The sequence below is a fragment of the Panthera uncia genome, chromosome B4, assembly GCF_023721935.1.
Source record: "Panthera uncia isolate 11264 chromosome B4, Puncia_PCG_1.0, whole genome shotgun sequence".
NCBI classification, from domain to species: domain Eukaryota; kingdom Metazoa; phylum Chordata; class Mammalia; order Carnivora; family Felidae; genus Panthera; species Panthera uncia.
Genome location: NC_064809.1, coordinates 47,651,235 through 47,672,870, shown reverse-complemented (window position 1 = coordinate 47,672,870; position 21,636 = coordinate 47,651,235). Strand labels below are relative to the sequence as shown.

Sequence of the window (21,636 nt, the reverse complement as noted above, 5' to 3'; positions counted from 1 at the left end):
TGCTAAACATTGGGTGATGTTACCCTCTGCAAACTGGAGATTCACTTCCAGATTTCTGTGGCCAGTCTCTGCACAAATAGTTCCACTCTGGTGCCCTTCTTTGGAAATCCTAGCCCCTTCCAGTGCCTGACCTCTGATCTTTGCCTCCTCATTTCAGCAGGACTAACTGTTCAAGCCTAGCTTGCTGCACTGTTGGGGAATTATCCCCAAAGAGCCAGTGAGTTTCCTTATCCCAATGACTGTAGTCTTATACTGCTTATGAGAGGTGAGCAGTAAATTTTCTCTTTCCCTCCACTTAAGACGCACTGGGTCATAGGATACTCTAATCACATAAAACTCTTCCTTCCAGTACTTTTCTCTAAGAAAATCTATAGGAAATTGAGATTCACTTGTTTTCGAAAAGTAAATTTATGGAGGCTGCATGAGGGATTATGTTAGAGTTCTCACCAGAACTGGGTCTGTGCACTCTCCTCTCAATGCTCGTGCAAGGAGACCGGAACAATATTAGAAAGTATGCCTTTGGTTTGGTGTGGGGATGGGATGGGCAATGAATCAGGGCTCCTGCCAGGCCCAGATGGTCCTGGTCCAGGCTGGTCCCATGAGCTCTTTCCTTCCTGACTGTAGTCCCAGGCACTTGGCCCAATTCCTGCTTCTTTTCGTGTCCCTGAAGCCTGGCTGTGGAGTGGAGCATGATTTCTCCAACATTAGTTATTCCTGTCATCCCCCCAAATGAACAGTCTCTTGCAGATAATGGAAAAACAAGGAATAACACACACACAGTGAGAAATTAATATGTATAGCTTGTCCTGTTTTAAAGTGTCTTACTTTAAGCTGGTATCACCCCCTAAGTCCTTCTGGTCCCCATCTATTCTAGGGAAAGGGAAACAAGAACCGAATTCAGTACCCTACAATCTCTCACATTACAGATTTTACAGATAACGAGGCTGAAACTCAGACATAAGTCAAGTAGTTTGTACAAAGTCACACAGTAAGTAGAAAAACTAAATTTGGACTCCACTCTCTTGGACTTCTGCATATCCTGCAAATCTTTACCCTCAGATATCATAGGCCAGTGTATAAAAAAAAAATTGGAAGCATAAAAAGCATCCTTTCAAAACATGAAATTTTATATAACATACCACTGTATCAAACAGATAAAAGTCAGAGCTTCTGTCGCCGACGCTGCAGAGAGGAGATACGGAGCCTCATTTGGAAGCCCCTGGCCCAGGTCTCATAGGTTCCCTCCTCCACAAAGGCCCTTGCAGGTGAACATGAAGGTATATTGGGAGCTGATTATTCCATGCCCACAATTAGATCTGATCTCAGCAGTCATTAACACTGTTGGGAAATTTCAGGTGGCTGACCACCCCTTCAAAGGAATACTTTATTTAGACAGGAAAATAGCCTTTGGATATCATCTCTTTAGTTTCATACATAGGCTTTGAAGTGGACATTATAGAGGATGCCGATAAATTGTCAAATACTAGCTGATCCTGGTCCCAGTTTTCCTGGTGATGGCCGGGCTGGAACCAGGAAGAGATACACATTTGCTGCAAGTCAGTCTGTGGTGTGGTCTATCCAGTAAACATAACAGTGACAGGGTCTTCTTCGGCTCCTCGGAGGCATGTGGTAAGAGGATCAGCGTGACCAGTCACAAGATGAAAGTGGCAGAGCCATTGAGCCACAGGCGAAGACAATTGCCACGATCTGTTGTCTAGCTTACAAAATATAGCCCTTTGCAAGGCGACAAGGTCTAGAGTCTTAATGACATAGCAACCCAGTATTTTGCAGCCGATAAGTGAAGACACATTTCGCATCAGGAAAGCAGCCCAGGGAAGTGAATTTATTACCTCTTCACTACAACCAGTCTTATAGGGCAGAGTGTAGACATTTAGGTAATTCATTTCATTTGTCTTGTAGCAATAGGAAAAAGAAAAAAAAGAGGAAATGACTGTTGTTTTATGCCTTGGTGACAGCGCAATGGATTTACAAAACGCAAATTAAAACAGCTCTCTGGAAGTTGCTTGGGTGCTTCTCACTTCTTTTAGCAATTGTCAGACTGCGTTTCCCACACCCCTGTCAGATGTACGTGTGCAGGTGGGGCCTCCCTTACCGAGTGGCTGACCCCAAGTGTGGCAGCACTCAGCGCGGAGGGTTGTAACTGCTAACCTGGGGAGCAGGCCTCATGGACAGGATCTCACGAGAAGTGCTCCCGAAGGGGATCCAGGAATCAACGGGACACGCCTACTCTGGGGACGGCTCATCTCGGTGCTGGAATGAGCGAGCGGGAGGTTTGGTGTTCGGAACCCGCGGAGAGGCTTGGAGAACCGGAAGGCATTTACGCCATGCAGACGCTGCCAGGCCCCCAGCTGGTGCTTTACACAACCAGCTCTGACTCTCACCACAACTCCACAGGGCTGCTTGTACTTTGTGGGGACACTTGGGCTCAGCGGTGGTGACTTCTCAAGGGCCCCCTGCTCTGACAAGCACGAGCCGCTGGAACTCCAAGTCTGCCCTTCTTCAGTCGTCACTCCGCGTCCTCAAACCGCCAGGCACCACACCAAGGGTTTTACGTGTAATCCTCAACACGACCCTGTCGGGGAAACTCTTCTTATTCCCGCTCACAGACAAGGAGACTCATTCTCTCAGGCATCGAGCGGTGTCCCCAGGGGCGTCTGCTCACTCCGAGCCTTCTTCAGTCCACCCAGGAGGGTTAACTCGTAACTCTTGCATCTTACAGTTTGTACAGATCAGCTTCTTTGTCTTCAAAGAAGTGGTCGGCTTTTCACACATTGTTTTATGCAGTGAATTTGCACAGCTTGCCTGCCCAGTTACAGACGTTTTCACTGAATGAGAATCAGGCCGTGGCATGGCTTTGCCTCGAGTGGGGTTCTGTGCACCCAGACGCAAAATACACACTGTTGACGCACTGGGTAGTAGAGAGTCAAAGTAGAAAGTCAGGCCCGGACCATCCAGGACTCTGATCTGGAGGACCAGCTCCTGCTTCGGCACCACATGCCTATGACCCAGGAGTCCACACTGGGTCACAGGCTGCATCTCCTTTATATTCTGAGGTTTGTGACTGTGTGTGGTAGGAATGGAGGTGGGGGTTCACTTGTCATCCTGGGGAAACTAACCCAGCCCAGTTCAGGGACCAGCTCCAGATGCTCTTACCAAATCTCTTCAAGAATTCCAAGATGGCCCTTGGAGACTGTGGGAGGTTTGCTTGTCCCCGCCAGCTATGCAATATGCTGTTTCTCCTGGTATTGTTTTCAGCCCCACCGCATGTTGTTTCCTTTATCTTCTTGAAGCCCTGTGCTACCATAAAGCTACCATCACCATGCCTATTTCACAGATGAGATAACTGAGTCACAGTCAGGCACAGAATCTCAGCTCAAGTCTCCCTCCATCTACAGCCCCTTGTTCTAAACCACTCCACTCTGCGATGCTGCTTCCCAAATTCACTCACAGGTTAAGGGCGGGGGGGAAGTGATCCAGTTTGGTTTTGGACATAAAGGGGCCCTTCGAGACCATTCTGTTTTCTATTTGTAAAGGCAGTAGTGGCTGCCGTGACCTCTCTGTAGTTTAAATGGCCCTTTGGACTTTTTGGTATTCGTAGAAGTGAACAAAAATACTTTGTGCCAGCTGGCTTTGAACTTCTAGCCGCTGCTCTGGAGCCTACCGTGATGTACAAGACACGAAGGCACGGCTGGTTGAGCTTCACCTCCCTTGCCGAGCCTCACGGCCTCCTGTGTGTTTGGGCTTTTATTGGTTGGAAACCACTGTGGGGCCTGTTGTTCACAGAAACCCTGGACTTTGATTCAGAGTCAATAGCTTCATTCAAGGCTAAAGACCTCAAGTGGGGTTCCTATATAATGGTCTTGTTATAGGGTTTAAAACGGGGTGACAAAGAGAAGGAGAGATCTTACGTGGGGGAAAACCACTTTAGAGAAGAAGGCATATATTTCCATAGAAAACTTTATTTATTAAAAGAACCATCATTGCTCCTGTGGCCTTTTCCTGAGCACTTGTTTGCATTGTGGGGTGACCTTGCTCTGCCCTGTTTCATCTCTCACCTGCCTTCTGGGAACTTTATTGGGAAGCCCACACCACTGCCCAGGAAAACTCCCACGGTAACTGAAGCCACACACAGTTGTAAAGCATATCCTGGTGCTGCCATATTATTTAAGAGCAGGGTGACAGCCAGAGCTGACGATACCATAATCACTGTGAGAACACAATGGAAATGTGTTACTTGGTCACATCATGAGTCGGTGCAGCAGGCATTCATTCCTGCTCCAGGTAGTGATTTGGGGCCCCAGCCTCCTTCTGTATTTTTGGCATCGCCATCTTGATCTGGAGGGATGGAAATAGATAGATAGATAGATAGATAGACAGATGGACAGAGATGGAAGGTTGCTCCTGGGTGATCATCAGGAGTCACAGGCCAAGGAGTGGAGTTTAGCATTTCTGCCTATCTTGCCTTGGACAGCACTAATCACAAGTAGCTGGAAAATGTAGTCCCAATAGGCTCTGTTACGTTTGCAGTAACAGTAAATTCATTGCATTCTGCTGAATAACACATGAGCTGGAGCTGTCTGTGGAGGCTCGGAAAGAAATTGTCACTTTAGAGTCAAGTGAAAAAGAAAAGTTTCAGAAGGCAGGATTTGAGGTTAGGCTACTCACATGGGCCCTGGTGAATGACACAATGGGTTTTCTGAATGCTTGCTGATTGCAAAATGAGTGTACATCATTAGTATTCTTTAATATAGTTCAATAGTCTTTAATACTTTAATATGGCAGTGTAGTCTTTTTTGGCCCTTCGAGAAAACAAACACCTATCCTGCTCTTGAGCCTGCATTGGATGCTTTATGTTTTCCTATCACAGCATCTGTAACACTTTGTTGCCCTTAGTTTCACTTCAAATTTCCCCAAATAGAATGTAAATTCCTTGAGGTAAGAACCTTGTTTCATCCATCTTCACAGCCCCAGTGTCTCGTAAGGGATGTTGAGTAAATAAATCATTTTTCGAGAGGGTTAGAAATCGGCTGTTTCTCAAATTGAATGGCTTAAAATTAGGTCTCTGTCCCAAGCAGCTCTGGACTCTAGCACTCACACAGCACCTGCCCTTTTACCAAAATGGGGAAGTGACTTGGGCTTCAAGCCTATATCCATGAGAGGCACAGACTCCTACATCCTTAGTGTCAGTAAAGTCCTTAGATGTGCAGACAGAGGAAGGGAATGCTGGTAATGCTTTCTGACAAATGAAGCGATGGACTGCCTGGTGAGGGGGCAATCCTACATACTGGAAGGGTTCAGTAGAAAAGAATCCGCCATCTTCCAGGGAGATATATGATAATTCTCATCAAGGAAGAGGGACTATGTCACGGTCTGTGGTGACTGATGAGCAACAAAGACGATGGGAACCTAGTATTGCTGTTCTATAAACCATAGGGGAAAAGCCCAACACCATTATCCTCACTGGCCCCTCATTGCAGAAAATATATTAAGTTTTGAGATATATAAGTGAAACATGTTGAAAATGTCTTGACTGATGTTTTCTTGGTCATTCCAACAACGACAAAATTGATTCCATGACATATTTTTAGAAGATAGCATATGGCACCGTTTGTGCTTACGATGGTGCCTAGCCTATTGCACGGGGTCAAGAAATCTTTCCTTGGTTGGTTGATTCATTCAACATGATTAGGTAAACAAATATTTGTTGAATTAATGATTGAATAAACAAAGGAATCTTCCTTTACTCCGGGCTTAACAGTCTCACTTTTCTCAAGTCTTGTAATTTTGACCTGTTGTTTTCCACATCCCTAATGGTTCTGGTGACTGCCTTGGACAGCCTGCAGTTTCTTCTTCTTTTTTTTAAAAATGTCTATTTATCTTTGAGAGAGAGAGAGAGAGGGAGAGAAAACATGGGAGGGGCAGAGATTGGGAGCCAGGATCCGAAGACAGAGGCCACCACAGGATGCGGGGCTCGAACTCACGGAACTGTGAGATCGTGACCTGAGCTGAAGTCGGACGCTTAACCGACGGAGCCACCCAGGCGCCCCTGGACAACCTTCAGTTTCTTAATGTCCCTGGTGATACGATTCTCCGAGCTACACACCGTACCCATCTTTAACTGAGGGCCCCACCGGGATCAGGCCTTGCCATTGCATGGGCTGAAACTGACAAAAAGCCTCTGGCTGTTCTGGGAGGCCCAGTGTCAGAGATGTCATAACTTAAGTTGTTTTTCAAATGCGTCAAATGCTGTGAAAAACTAGGGGTAGGAGTCTGCATATGTTATGTTTTGGTCGCTTTATAACCCCTTTGGCCAAAGTAGATGTTATATTTAGTCCCGGGCATGGCCTCTGGACTCAGCCTGTGCCGAACACCAGGCTAGAAAGCTGTGAGCCAGGAAGCGAGCCAGCTAATTTGAGGCACATTACATCAGACGTTTCCTGAGGTGGAAAGGAAGGCCTCCTTGCTAGAAAGCAGGGAGGATTTTGGCTCTTAGAGATTGGATTCAGTAACTTTAACTCCTTGGCTAAGGGCCAACCCACTAGCAAGCAGCTATCATATGGTCTGCAAAAAATTCAGATCCAAAGTCTCCAGATCCTGCTTTATATGTTAATACCACACCTTCCTTGAGAGATGGATTGCCTTTGGGGGAGTGGGAGGGGGGGGGGGGCAGGGACAGCTTTTATAACAAAAGACACTAGAAAATCTGATAAAAGATTTTATAAGAGGTTAAAATAATCTTACTAGCTTCTCTCATTTTAAATTTGGAAGGGTAACATTGACTTTGTACTGGAAAATTTATAAGCCTTGAATCAAAATGCTGTCCTAAAAAAATGTTGTAATTTGTCACTTTTCTTTTTCCTTTTCAAGTTACATAAAAGCATGTGTGGTGGTGGATATGTTGGTATTAGATATTAAATTTATAAATTAGGCCTTCATGGTAGTTTCTCAATTAACTTCAGAAACTGACTTTTGCAGTGAGGAAATCTGATGTCAATAGCACTCCAAGTTAAATATTTTGTGACGATAAAGTCTTCCTCTCTCTCTGTACCACGTAGGCTAGTATGAACTGCATGTGCTAAGCACCTCTATGTTTAGAAGGTTGTACGGGGCGCCTGGGTGGCGCAGTCGGTTAAGCGTCCGGCTTCAGCCAGGTCACGATCTCGCGGTCTGTGAGTTCGAGCCCCGCGTCAGGCTCTGGGCTGATGGCTCGGAGCCTGGAGCCTGTTTCTGATTCTGTGTCTCCCTCTCTCTCTGCCCCTCCCCCGTTCATGCTCTGTCTCTCTCTGTCCCAAAAATAAATAAAAAACGTTGAAAAAAAAAAATTAAAAAAAAAAAAAAGAAGGTTGTAGCACGACTCAGATGATTACAAAACAAAACACCTTATTAATAATACAGAGGCCCTGGCAGCCTCCGCTCTGAATGCTCACACTGAGTCCTGGAGTGAAAATGAAGCTGCTTAAAATGGTTTTAGGGTACCTGAAGGGACGAGATACAGAGCATCTTTGGGTGAATTATCATGCTGATACTCTTTATACCTGAAAAATAGAGAGCTCTGAGGAGGTCACTGCTACAGTTGGTGAACTGAGATTCAGGAGAGGCAAGTTCCAAAGGCATCTGTTGGGATTAAAATCCAAGACTTCTCGGGCGCCGGGTGGCTCTGTTGGTTAAGCACCCGACTCTTGATTTCAGCTCAGGTCACGATCTCATGGTTCGCGAGTCAGTGCACAGACTGCTTGGGGTTCTCTCATTCTCTCTCTGCCCCTCTTGAGCCGTCTTGCATCTCTCAAAATCCAAGCCTTCTGATGGATGGATGCTTTCCCCACTCTAAATTCTATAGTTTCAGGAGCACCAGCATACCAATGGACAAAGTGACTGCTGGGGAGACCCCTGAGGGAGCCATCTGGAAAAGTGCTTTCGTGTGCCCTTTCTGTGGTCTAAACTCTTGAGTCTCCAGTCTAAACTCTGGATACTTCATTTTCTCTTTTGGGAAAGTTGATCTGGTACTATTTGATCCCTACACTGAAGGGGTGCTCAAGAAAAACATGAAATATTTATGAAGTGCTTTAAGTTTCAGGGGAAGTAATATTCCAGCCTACGAAAACGAAATGGATTCCGGCTTACCCATGCACCTTATCGGCTCATCCAAGTTTGTGCACGTCACTCCTGACCTGTCCTTGTGTGAAAATCTAAGGATGTCACACATACACTCGCCACCTTTCTTTAGCCCTGTGTGTTCCCGCGAATGGAGTGGGTGATACATTATTAACATGTCCAAGAAGGGAAATGAAGAGGTAGGGGTGAGAAGAGGAGGTGGCAGCAGGGAGGCGAGAAGGAGAGGAAAGGAGGTAAGAACTGACAATGCCTGAGGAGCCCAAGCTGTTAACCTGCAGGGTGTGGGCATCTTCTGCTGTTCCCCCTGCAAGGTGAACCTGACACTCGCTGGCCAGGTCTTGCACAGAACTGTGCCAAGGTCCGCGGTGGCCAGGGCTCCTCGGTGACGAGAGACAGTAGGGTGTGGAGCTGTTCACTTGGCATCCTTCACCACCACTAAGGTCACCGATAAAATATTAAGCTGATCCTGGGTACATGGCTTCATGAAGATGATCGGGAATGAAGGGAAGCCAGGGCGAGGGGCAGCCATCAGATCAGATGCACAGAGGAGAGCACGCACGCGCACGGGGAGGCAGGACAGCCACGTTGCCACAGTGAAGCAGTCAGCTTGTGTTTACTTTCCACTCAAAATGTTTTCCTTTGTATATCCATACCATCACCTCTTGTTTTTTAAGGAAGTGACACAAAATAACAGGCTTCACAATGCCGTCAAATGTCACAATGCACAGTCATGTACTGTAATTGTACAAAATCGGAAGAATAAAATGTTACTAGTTAACACTGGTTAAAATGAAACGGACAACCAAAAATGAAACCAAACGAAAAGAAATCAAACGCTGGAATCCATAGAAACGCTTGACAATATTACCCAAAAACGCCGCCAAATAATTGTCCTAGCATGCTGCAGCTCATTGCCATAACTTCATAAGTTCCCAGCTCTTTGGGGGAAAGAAAGTGCGTTTTCACAGCCTACAGTTCTCAAAGAAACAGCTTTCACATGTATGCAGGTCAACAGATAAAGGAATGCAAACTCCAGGCACCAAGGTTGCTCAGACAGCAGTGGAGTCTAAAGAGTCCTTCTTAAAACCATTCTGAACCAGATCTGATTTGTTGAAAAAGAATCTGGAGGGTGACATTAGTTGAAGAGGGCCAAGGAAAAAACACTTAGCTGTTAATAAGGAAGAAAACCATCAAGAACTAGAACAATTAAGACTTAAATATTTTTCCTACTCTACTTTGAAGCTGAATTACAGCTCTTCATATTTGGAAAAGATATGCAGTTGATCCGTGGGTACAACCCCTCTCTCTTCCCCCCTGCACCCTCCCCCCCTCCTGACCCAGCATCTGAATGTCGGAGTACAGATTTTGCCAGTTCAATTTCCGTGAAGCAGAATTACGGTTTCCTCATGTGTGGCCATGCCGCTTTTTAACAATGAGGTATAATTTGATACTAACAATGCCTGTTCCCTCTTGGGCTACGGGCTTGATCGGTCATGTGGGTAGAAAACAATTCAACTTCCTGATAAAATCACACATACAAAAATTATTGCACTTAGAAACAACAACAACAAAAACTCAGCCCAACCAGCCAAGGGCCAAGAAAACTCTTCTTCGGAAGTGCTGTGCTTCCTGCCCTTTGCAGAGCGTCTGGACCTTTCTGGTGTTCGGTTGAATGTGGTCCGTTATTCAATGTCCAGAAGTAAAAGAGTCCAAAAGACACTGGAGGCTCTTTAAGGCTAAGTCTTCCCGGTGCTTCAATGAGATAAATTATCTCCTTGGCCACATACTACAAAGCAGGGGCTCTTCTTAGCAAAATGGCTAGCAGCGCCCCTAAAAAACTCTGGAAGCAAGGGAGGATGGGTGCACACCATGTCCTGTCCTGTGGGGGGCGGGGGGGAGTGGGGATGGAGAGAGAGAGAGAGAGAGAGAGAGATTGAAAGAGAGAGTAAGCGGTCTGGGAGGGTCAAGCCACACACGGACAGCTCTGTGACATAGGTTTATCTGTACATCTTTCTCTGTGTAAGCCTTTCCTGTGGATCTAAATATCTTTCCCTTTTCCGCAGATTTGTCTCTGTCTTAGTCTTTATCCTTCCTGCCTCTTCGGGCTTTCTGTCTTTTGATGGATATGAAGGCAGAATGCTAATCTTACCTTGCTACCCACTGGTCCATACGCTATTTATCCTTCCATTTTCCTGCCACAATGCACAGCTACCTTCTCCACACCCTGTGAATGGTCCCCCCACCCCCACCTCAGTGTAGTCAGATACATTTCACACTCCGTTTACTGACTTGAATTGGCATATTGTTACTTCAGCTAAGATTACTTACACCTCCCAAATCTGATCTCCTGGTCGAATTTGAGCACAAGGCACCAACTATGTTACTAATGTTTTCAGGAAGCTCTCAGGAAAATGTTCACATAATGGATGAGATCAAGGCATTCTTAAACTCCACTATTCTGAGAATATTGCCAATACTGTTTTTCTTCTCTGGGATGTGTGCTCCAGCTCACGTCTTTTTTGTAACTAACCCCTCGTATGACCCTTGTAATCAATAAAACATTTGCACAAAATATCTAGATAGAGTTGGGTGAGAGTATCCTGACATTTCGTGCATGGATCCAGTATCAGAACAATTTAAGGTTCAGGTGGAGAGAATGAAGGTCATGTCACAAGGAGTTGCTGAAGCCCCTAATGTCACACTTACCAACCCGGGTACATGGAAGCTCTCAGATCTGCAATGGTACTAATCTCGCCCTATGACCCCACTTGTGGGGGCAGAATCCATACAACTGGTGACTGCTGCCTTTTGTTGTTCTAAGACAGAGTGCCCGTGATGGCCTTTTCTCTACTTACTGCTCCGGGTTCTGAACTAGGACTTGCTAACATTCTCGTAGATGACGTCACTGATGCAGAACTGTTGTTTCTTCTTCGTCCACATCAGCTGCACACACTGATGGATAAAAATGTACTGCTCCTGGTGCATAGGACAAAAACGTGTTTCAGAACAAGATATTTTTGTGCAAACACGTTCCAAGACAGACTATTTTAATCCTATGGCAGGATTAAATACCATGATGTCAAAAAACAATTTCCATTATTTCTGAAATAATTTTATCACTAGGAAATCCAAGAGAATCCACTGTAAAAATATTCTGATTAATAATAGAGTTTACGTAATCACCGCTTAATGCTAAAGAAAATGTCCAATCGATAAATCATGGGCCTCTTTTGAAAAAGAAAAATAGTGTATCACTTCATAATATACACCAAAATAAAATCCAGGAAGTTTACTAAATTAAGCCATAAAAATATAGGGGGGGGGAAATATAGGTTAATTTTTGTCTGATTCCTTTTAGGAAGGACTTTCTAAACTTCAAAACGATGTAACAAATCACAAATGAAACTTTGAAAGTACTGTATATGAAACAAAGTGAAAAGAATAAAATAAAGGTCAAACCAGAAACTGGGAGAGAAAATTATTTTCTAGAATTATGACGGAAAGTCGATACCTTTACTTTTCTTTAAAATTCCTCCAATCAGTAACACACACACTTAAACTGGCAAAATATATCGACAATTAGACCATATATTCCTAGAAGGCAGGGACTGTACCTTTTTATTCCTAATGTCTAGCACTCAGCTTGTGCTTAGTAAATATTTTCTGAAGTAAACCGAGGAAATATTAAACCATAAGCAAAAAATGGCGACATAATAAAAAAATGTAAATTAAAACAATTGTTTTTCATCCATGACGTGAGCAAAACCGAAGGGGAAAAGTCACATTCAATGATAACTTGAGTTTGTTGAAGCTGTCGTTTTCATCTGTGGTTGGCAGAGGTATTATTAATAAAGTGCTAATAAGTGACACTCTGGACGCAGATAGTAAACAAGTGGGAAAAGACCCCAATTAATGTTCTATAAAAAGGAGAATGGTTGAAATAAGTTACAGCAGATCTATACCGAAACACTAGTCAGTCTTTAAAATGAGATTTATAGAGTTTGGGATAATTTGGGATGATAGATACACAGAGCAAAATGTTAGGTGGAAAATTAGAATGTAAAATTAGCATATGTATATGTAGCATCGAAGCACAACTGGATGAAAGTTATACTTGACTGAAGATGGAGATGAAATGCATCAGCATATGGAGAGTAGCTGTCTTAGTGCCATGAAATCAAAGAAACTTCATGATCTTTCTACTGTGTCTTCATTGCCTAGAGCGTCTCTGTAAGTAATACCATTAGAAATAACCTTGAAATAAAAACCAGTCGTGGTATTCGCAGGATTTAAGGGGTCTTTTGTACAACTTTATAAAAGATAGGTTAATGCTTCAAACCTCACTGAGTTGATACCTAAGCCCAATCTCTATTTTTCAACAAGCTTTGGAAAAAATACATTCCCTTATTTTTTAAATGTTTTTATTATTTTTGAGAGAGAGAGAGAGAGAGAGAGAGAGAGAGCCCAAACAGGGGAGGGGCAGAGAGAGAGGGAGACACAGAATCCAAAGTAGGCTCCAGGCTCTGAGCTGTCAGCACAGAGCCTGACGCGGGGCTCGAACTCATGAACCTGAGTTGAAGTTGGACCCTTAGCCGACTGAGCCACCCAGGTGCCCCTTATATTCCCTTATTTTGTGATAATATCATCAATAACTGGCTACTTCTTCTCATTATCACACACCACTCTGTTGTTTCTGGTGTTGTGTCAGGCACTGGGCACAGTTAAGGCCAGAAACTGGCTCTTCAGTGCGTAACTATTCAGTGGCCAAACTTGGGTGTCAAAAAGTTAAAAAAAAAAAAAAAAGTAGACAGACCACAGGCAAAGTAAATAAAAGACTATTTACAGACACATCCTTGAGGGCCCCTGAGAAGTCTAAGCTGCCGATCAGGAGAATGGCTGCTCAAAGCAAAGCCGTCACTGACCTCCAGGGAAAGCCTATTAGAAGAAAATCAAACAAAATGTTTGATAAAAATAGAAGAGAGCCCAGGAGAGGGGAATGCCATCCATACAGAGCCCTTTACAGTTTCACCGTGCTTGTCTAGGTGATATTTCCATGATGTGTGCTGTACGATTCACAAATGCATCATTCACATTTTACAGATGACGGAGGGCCTGTGAGAGGTGAAGGGGGTTGTACAGAGGCCATGCTGTGACCCAGGCCCTCACGGGGTCTCGCCCCACCACCCCTACTCTCTAACTGCCCTTCCTGCTCTTGTGGAGAGGCCCAGACCACGTGCCCGGTCAGTTGAGAAAAGGCAAGAGGGCATGTCAATGCTGCAGACCATGCAGCATGTTGCCGGGACGTGAAATGTGCATCTCAGGACACAGCTGTTTTATCGGTAACTTCTGCAATTGTTCGAGTGGGGCGGGGTGGTGGAATGGAGATGGCGGGTAGTCTAGAGGAGGCAGGGAAATTAGAAACCAGCCACGGGAGGAAACCCGGTACACAACACGCAGGCGGTTTATAGAGAGAGAATCCAAACTGGCCTCTTGAAAATCATTAGTGTCAACGGGGTACTGTGGGATGATAAAGCTGAAGAAAATAATTGACTCTGCTCCTTACGTGTTAACATCAGTCAAGTAGAAGACAGAAGGTCTGGGGGGTATGAACGGGCTCAAGAAGGATGTTAGGAAAACCCTAACATTCAAAATACAGGCTGAACCATGATGAGCATAGAAGCCATGAAAAATAAAGGTAAATGGACAAGATGTTTCAGACGTAACTAACAAAACCGAGACAAATAAATAACTCCAACTAGAAAGCATCCATTACAGAATCCTGAGGGAACTCAAGAAGCTGGAACAGTTGGAAAAAATCAGTAACCTGTGGTGACCTCCGCCTCTTTTACTGACTGAGTTTTCCCACAAGAGTTCAGGGAAGGGATGCTGTACTTTAAAAAGACCGTTTCCCTGGAGATGTCAACCTAAAATGCTGCCCCAAACAAAGAAGCCAAACAACCAAAATGTGGGGCCAGAGCATTAGGGAGAAAAACAAAATACTTCCTCAGCTCTGCAGAGAGGCACATGGAGGCTGCTCTAGTTTTGCGCGATTACCACATGCGAGGAAAGATAATGGCGCTGAGAACTGGATGGAGGGTCGGCCATGTGAAGGTAGTTTTTAAAAGGGGATTAAGATTCTGTAATTGGGAAAGCCATAGGCAAACAGGCTATAATCAAAGTCTATAAAGTTATAAGAGGCATAAATTAAGTCAATGGGGCAGACAATTCATCACATCCAAAATACTTAAAATAAGGAGTGGCCCTTTGAAGGCTGGGGATTACTATACATAATGGGGACATTTTAAACCACATATGAGGATGTAAATTTATAGAAGTGGAAACCAAAAATATGGACCGATTCATAAAGCACTGTTTAATCACTAGGTAGTGGGCTTCTCTGGGGAACCAGCATATTTCAAGCTTACGATAAGGAGGTAATATTAGTTCACATCCCCACCACTGTAAATTAGAAGGCAGCAGAGTTGGGATGTGAGTGGGTTCAAGGAAGTGAGGAAGCAAACACATCATCAATGAGGCACCTGCGTGTGAATGGGTCACTCTTTCCAAAGTGGTATGATCTTGCTATAGCTCAGAAATAAATACCATCCATCGGCTGTGTCCAGCCTTGGAAAGGTGGGAGTGGGGAGGCAGGAGAGCAAACAGAGGCAGAGGAGAAAAACGGGGCACTAACAGCAGCCATGGCTGCACGCTTTTTGAGTTAGACTGACATCTAGTGGTGCATCGTAGAAAAAGCAGGAAAAAGACTAAGGCGGCATTTAGGCTGGAAATGGAATACGAGGTCAGGCCTGGTTGTGTTGTACTCTACAAGCATTCCTCTTGCACACCCCTTGGGGGAAAAAAAGGGATTATTGTAAGCCGGAAGCTAAGAAGTTGCGACTATGGTTTGGTGATTAGGATCAGGAACAAGCTATTGTGCGTAGGCTTCGGGGCGCCCCCAGGTGCACACCTGTTGCTGTTTGGAGGCAGTGTGTGTTGTGTGGTGGCAGCGGCCCGGGGCTGCCACTCCAGCCAGGGTGCATTCTGAGGCTTGCAGGGAGGAGAAGGCTTGGCTGAAGAGGAGGAGGAGGGAGCATATAACACAGCTGGATATTTCTGGGGGATGTTCCCTTGTTACAATGATAAATCCATTCATTTAGACCAAGGGAACTGGCTGCACTGCTAGGTTGGGAGCTGGAAAGCCTTAAAATCATAAGGGGGACAGGAAGCATAAATCAACCCTTGATCATCATCAAAAGTGCATTGGGACAGAGGGTTATGGAGGACAAACTAATGCCAAACTAACTGAACCAAATCTAGCATTTCAAGTATGAATTAAATCGTATCAGTTCCACAGTCCCCACTCGGTGGCATTTACCCAGATTGGCTGTCACCTTCACTGAACTCTCAGTCTGTTCAAAGAGGCTTTATTCTATTATAGATATCATAGATACATCCACGTGCTCTGGATTATGAAGGGCATATGATGCCAACAACAGTGCCAGCTCTATGCACTGAAGAGATTGCTAGAAGCTAGTATCTTTTTTTTTAATACCCTGAAGCAGTTTGAACATGCACAATAAAAAACTGGGACTAGTGGATGCAGAAAAAAAAATGGACACAACAGTTTTGAAACATGAGATTGAATAATGAGAAGTTTCTCATTCCAGGGCAAATTTGAAAATGCGTATTGATTCTGCTCCTACCTCCGTCTGCACCATAGACATCCGGTATGATCGCATTTCGGACACCAGCCCTAAGATGTCGACAAACTCGTGATCCCGAATGTGCTGCAGGAGCCTGTCCAGGGCAATGAATGTTCCTGTCCGTCCCACTCCAGCACTGCAAAAGAGTGTTCAGACAACATATTCCTCAGACATATTCCTCTGCGCTGTTGCAAACAAACTGGCAATTTAAATCCCACCCCCCCAAACTACAGGTGGCACCACTGAGAAAAGGGAAGAACTCCTGAGAGTATTTTCCTAACCGATTTTGAAGCGTGCAGTTGTGGTCCGGGGTGTCATTCGATGGCACATTTCTGACTATCCCTGCCACCTTGCTTAAGGAGATGTGGGTCTGCACTGCCTCACACACACCCCCTCTCCCGCAGGGCCCTCTGCTTCCGGAGGAAAGTGATGATTCCATGTAGAGCCTGTTGGAGAGCTGATACACATAAACAGTTGCAGCGTTCTGCGTAACCTCAGAGTTAGGCACACACACGCTGCTGGAAAGTCGGCTTGAGATGCCACACGCCAGCTCTAGCTCTGGGGCCATAGCAACTTGTGTGCCGTCAGGCCTAAGTTGAGTTCACCATCCCAGACCTTCCTTACAGCACACTGGCCATTCTGGTGGGTCCTGGGCCTGCTTCAGTCTCCCAGCGATCTTTTAGATAGTTGCCTCCAAATCACATTTGATATTTGGACTCAGTCTCTTCCAGTCCCCAAATCCCAGGGCTCAGAGAGCGGAACAAAGTGGGGCGAGTGACTGACACTGACCGCCGCCCACCGGCGGTCAGGAGAGCCCCCAGCTCTACATGTTCAAGTCAGCTCTTCTCTCCCAACCACTGAGAAGCTGCGGATTGTGAATTATGGTAAAATGAGAAAAGAGAAAGTCTCTGCTGGGAGAGAAATCCAACACTAGAAGCCTCGAGTTCAGAGATTGCTTTTCTACAAGACAACTCTTCCCTCCTAAGACTTACTGTCTAAGAGAAAACGTTCTGCCTCTGGGTGAGCACCCATAAAGTCACATCCAGAACTGTGGCTGCTTCCTGCTTGGAAAGGAACCACGAGTTTGACCTCGTGGTTGAGCACCTTTATTTTCTGCTCATGGGAAGAATGGTGTTGAAACCAGATAATGTTGTCTGGTGACACCTGTGAACACGTGAGGTGAACTCACGCAAGAATATCCTCCCTGATCCCAAACTGGGTAGCTTACAAAGTGTTTTTCTTTCCGGACAGACACAGACACATACTGCTCTCTCTCTGTCCCCCCCCCCACACACACACACACTCCCCTAGCCATTCTGGTTCACAAAGGCCAAGGTGTTAGACCCAGGATTATAGACTTATTTACTTAGGTTGACATGGCTACCAGTGCCTCCTCTAACATCCCCATTCCATTTCTATCTGTGGCATACAGTGGGAACATATTTATATCCCATGCTCTTTGGGGGTTGCATAAAAATTTTGCAACGAAATCATGTCACACTGATGGATTTTGATGGAGATTTGGTTCACTTGGTGAGAAAGAAAGCTTAAATTCAAAGATAATGTTTCTCCTAAGGAATTAGTGTGGCCCTTGTTTTTGGATAGTGTGCTAGATCATACAACCCCTTTCATTTGAGCTGTCTAGAAATTCAGAGACAATCTCTAAGAGCAATCATAGCAAATGTCTATCTTAATGAGCTGAATACTTTCATTTCTCCTTTCCCTCATCTTGCTTTTATGTCTATTAATATTATTCTGGGCTGTGATCGGCTATTTTTAATCTGCCCTTGCAGTTGGCCATGTTACAAACCACTCGGGATCTCTCATAGGCTGGGGTAATTTCACACAGTACCTAAAGGCACGACCTTTAGAGACCGTGCACCTGGATTTGAGTCCTAACCCCTCCACGTTCTGGCTGCACGAATTTGAGCGAGTCCCTTAACCTCCCCACTTCTTTCTTTCAGCTAAGAATGAGAATAAAAATATCTATCTCATAAGCTATAGGAGATAGGAAAAGCCACGTTATAAGCAAATTGTGTACCTAGTAAGGTATCAGTGAGTTGTCAATGTTATAAATTCATAATTCATTTAATCGTTAATTCACTGTGCTCAGGGATTCATGGACTGGTGGGTGATTCCCTTTATAAAGCAAAGCCTGTGGTGCCGCGACAGAAAATGCGGCTGATGAGTTACCTGCAGTGCACGATCATGGGGCCTTTGCTCTTGGTAGCTTGCTGTCGAACCACGTGTACAAACTGAAGGATACTTTCTGCAGCATTTGCTGTGGGCACACCGTGATCAGGCCACGCCGTGTAGTTGAAATGCATCACATCCTGCATCTCGTCAGCCTTTAGGAGAAAAAGCCAAAGTGAGCATTAATCTCTCGGTCCACTAGCCAGCTGGCCCGGGCCGTCACTGCAGCTCACAAGTTAATGCCATTAAGAAGTGAAAGCCATGTTCCACTCCTGGTCAGCACGCTTCCCTTTCCAGCTCTGAGGATCGTGTCTGGCACAAAGCAGGCCCGGGGGAAAAAATACTAATTGTTTAAAACTTCAAATAGTAGGATAAATCGGCGAATCCAGGCCTGTGTGGAGATGAGAGCATAAGCAGATCAGGGTGTGTATTCTGGCTCGGCCGTTTAGCAATGGCATCAGCTTTGGCCCAAAAATACCATGGGAGGTGCTATTGGTGACCCTCCCCCATAGGGTCCCCTTTGCCAGTCTGACTGCCCCTTTTCCAGCTGCTGCTAACAGCATATGGCTCTGTCCTCCTCATGGTTGTCCCTCCACGAAGGGAAATGTCTTGCTGGAGTGTGCCTGAGAGGATGTGTTCTCCTACTGAGGGCAGTCCACAGCTACGGAGTGACCGATATTGGGGTATAAAATGCCGGCCCCCTTACGTCGGAGTGGCACATGTAACTGTAAGGTGCCGTTCATGCCCCAACACTCCCCATGGTATGCAGCTGAGGCTAGAATTCAGCTGAACCCACAGCTGTGCCTGGCTCCTTCCCTGCCCTGTCCTCTCCTGCTTCCCTTGCTCCCTTACAGTTTTACCCAAGATCATACTTGCCATAACTCACCAATAGGACAATCCCGGTCTTAGGCTCTGACCCAAGACAAACTGGCTGAACAGCAGGTTTCTCATACCTAAGATGCGTCTTTTTAGATGTTAGAGTACAATACGACCTATCGCAGGGGTTGTTGGGAAGATTAAGTGTGCTCACGTCTGTGAAGGATGGACCTGTCAGATATTAGCATCACCACTACTCCATAGTTTCCACCACTCTCTTCCTTCCAGCTCAGTGCATTTATATGGTTGGCTCTGGGAATCCCAGTGAGTGGGTATGTTTTGTACATGTATCTTATTCATATTAACCCATACATCAAATATATTGTTGTCCCCTCTGAACTGAGTAATTATCAGGATAATTCAAGATTCACTCTTTTTAGTCTCTACTAATTTGTAAGCATAAAGATTTATTCTGTTCTTGTTATCAACAGTCAGGAATATTCCAAACCCAGGCCCCAACAAAGATCTAATTCACTCCCCTTCCCTCAAACTTGGCAAGAGCCTAAAATCCCCTCAGTGAATGGAATACTGTATCATAATTTGGAAGAATTTGGCCTGGTTATGAGTTTGAAACTAAAGTTAGGTTCAGGCATTAAAGAGGAATGAATTCCAAAGAGTCAGTGGTCTTGGGTGGAGTAGAATTTGTATAAATATAAGTAAATGCATAAATAAAGCATATAAATAAACACATAGTAAGATCTGTATAAACATAAGTAAATCAGCACTCAATTAGACCCACTGTCCCCAGACACTTAAGGCTAAACATCCCAAGCCACATGCAGTACCTCCCTCACCACCTTCAAGGGCTCTTTCTTAGACACATAGAGCAGGAAGTCTGCAAAAATGTTGCCCCTCTCACTGCTGTTTTCAGGAAGTATGGCAATAAAGTAACCCAAGCATAATAAATTGTGCATAATGACTCCATTACTCAACACCATGAGGACCGAAGGATGCTCAATCAATCACTAGACAACTTTGGTTGCCCAGAAAACCTCACAAAAAATGTTAGCTCTCTTCAAAGTCTGATTATAGGCTTAGTTCAAAGGCTTGTGCATTGTAGGCATATATGTGTGTGTGTGTGTGTGTGTATATGTATATGCATATATATAATTGATCTGAAAATGTCTCCAGCTAAAATGAGCAAAGTGGTTCCAAAATAGGCAATGCTTATATTGTCGTTAGTCTCTCTACAGCTGTCAGACAGAGGTATTGGGGTGATCCCTGGTCAAGCTGGATAGCAAGGCACACATCAATGGGGACACAGTTTTGCTGGTTTTAGTTTCCAGTTCTTACTCAGTTCATGCCAAGTTTTTAAGCACTGGACAGTGAAAAACTGTGTGCTATGGTCATTTTCCTCCTTTCTTCGTTGAAGGAGAGAAACTTATTATCTTAGCCGTTCCAAAATCTCTCTTACCCCGATTTCCTCACTCATATACTTTTATCTGGTTGTACTCTGAAAGTTTCCACATATCAATATAGAGGGAATAAAGAAGAGTGTAAACAAAAATGGAAACAAATAGAAAAGCATATTCATTGGCAAGGCACAATGTTCTTTTAGATTCTGCATTTATGGCCAAAAGGGGGCCCTCTAGGACCAAATGCTTGTGACTGTGTCTACCGTATAAACATCTTACCAGAAAGCACTATTACTCAATATTTTATTCTTATGTTTCAAGCCCTTCACATGATTGTCATTGAAAGATAGGTCATAAGTTAAGACCAAGGACAAGAAGGGACCCCTGGGTGGCTCAGTCGGTTGTGTCCGACTTCAGCTCAGGTCATGATCTCGCTTTTCATGAGTTCGAGCCCCGCGTCGGGCTCTGTGCTGACAGCTCGGAGCCTGGAGCCTGCTTCGGATTCTGTGTCTCCCTCTCTCTCTGCCCCTCCCCTGCTCACACTCTGTCTCTCTCTGTCTCTCAAAATAATAATAATAATAAACGTTAAAAAAATTAAAAAAAAAAAAAGACCAAGGACAAGAAGCATAGTATTGATCATACAGTGATCTCTGACTCTTCCCTGCTGAGGAAACAGGTATGGGAGCAGGTGTTTTCTTGTGCTCTGCAGTTTCTTATCTCCTGAATCCAAACCTAGGGAAATATTTGTCCTACATTTTTCCAGCAGTTTACACTGGCTTCCCAGCTAAAATAACCAAAAAAGAAAGCAGGATTCAAATGGCATTCAGATTGTCAAGTATTTTCTCTGATGGAACGTCTTTCCAAGTGCTTTATTATATTTGAAATCCTTCCTTCATTCACTGATTTATTCATTCCACAAAGATTTTCATAAGTGGCTAAGGGTTGGGATTATAAAGCTTATTAAAACGGGGTACTTGCTTCCCAAGCTCACACCACACTGGGTGAGACGGACACGAAGGGAGAGAACTGCAGCCATCTCTGATGTCTTGCGATAGAGCAGTAGGTGAGACAGAGCAGAGGCGGAAAGGAATAAAGTTGTCTAGAGACTACAGAAAGCTTAACAAAGGAGGTGACGTGTGAGCTGAAACTCTGGGTGGGAATGTGTTTAGGGAGGAGATGGCCATTTCAAAGAAAAGGAACAGCATGAAGCAGTCTGCTAGGGATTTGCCCAAATTCTCATTGTGACAAAAGTCATTGTTAACTACCAGTGGTTAAGAAGTGATTTAACTTCCAAATATAGTAAGTGGTTAGTTCACGAGTACTTATGCTGCACTGACGGGGACAATATTTGTTTCTATTGTGCATATTAAGGGTCA

The 21,636-nt window shown here is 44.7% G+C and overlaps 1 protein-coding gene across 1 annotated transcript in view; it reads right to left on the bottom strand.

The window, feature by feature from the left end:
* Positions 1-10,786: 10,786 nt before the first annotated feature.
* Positions 10,787-21,636, bottom strand: part of PTPRO (protein tyrosine phosphatase receptor type O) — a 238,719-nt gene continuing 227,869 nt past the window's right edge. Inside the window, exons 24-26 of the mRNA XM_049625136.1 lie at positions 18,030-18,184; positions 15,837-15,972; positions 10,787-11,109 (exon numbers count right to left, since the gene is read on the bottom strand). Of these exons, the coding sequence (XP_049481093.1) occupies positions 11,005-11,109; positions 15,837-15,972; positions 18,030-18,184 (396 nt within the window). The 3' untranslated portion in view covers positions 10,787-11,004. The remainder of the gene's footprint in view (positions 11,110-15,836; positions 15,973-18,029; positions 18,185-21,636) is intronic.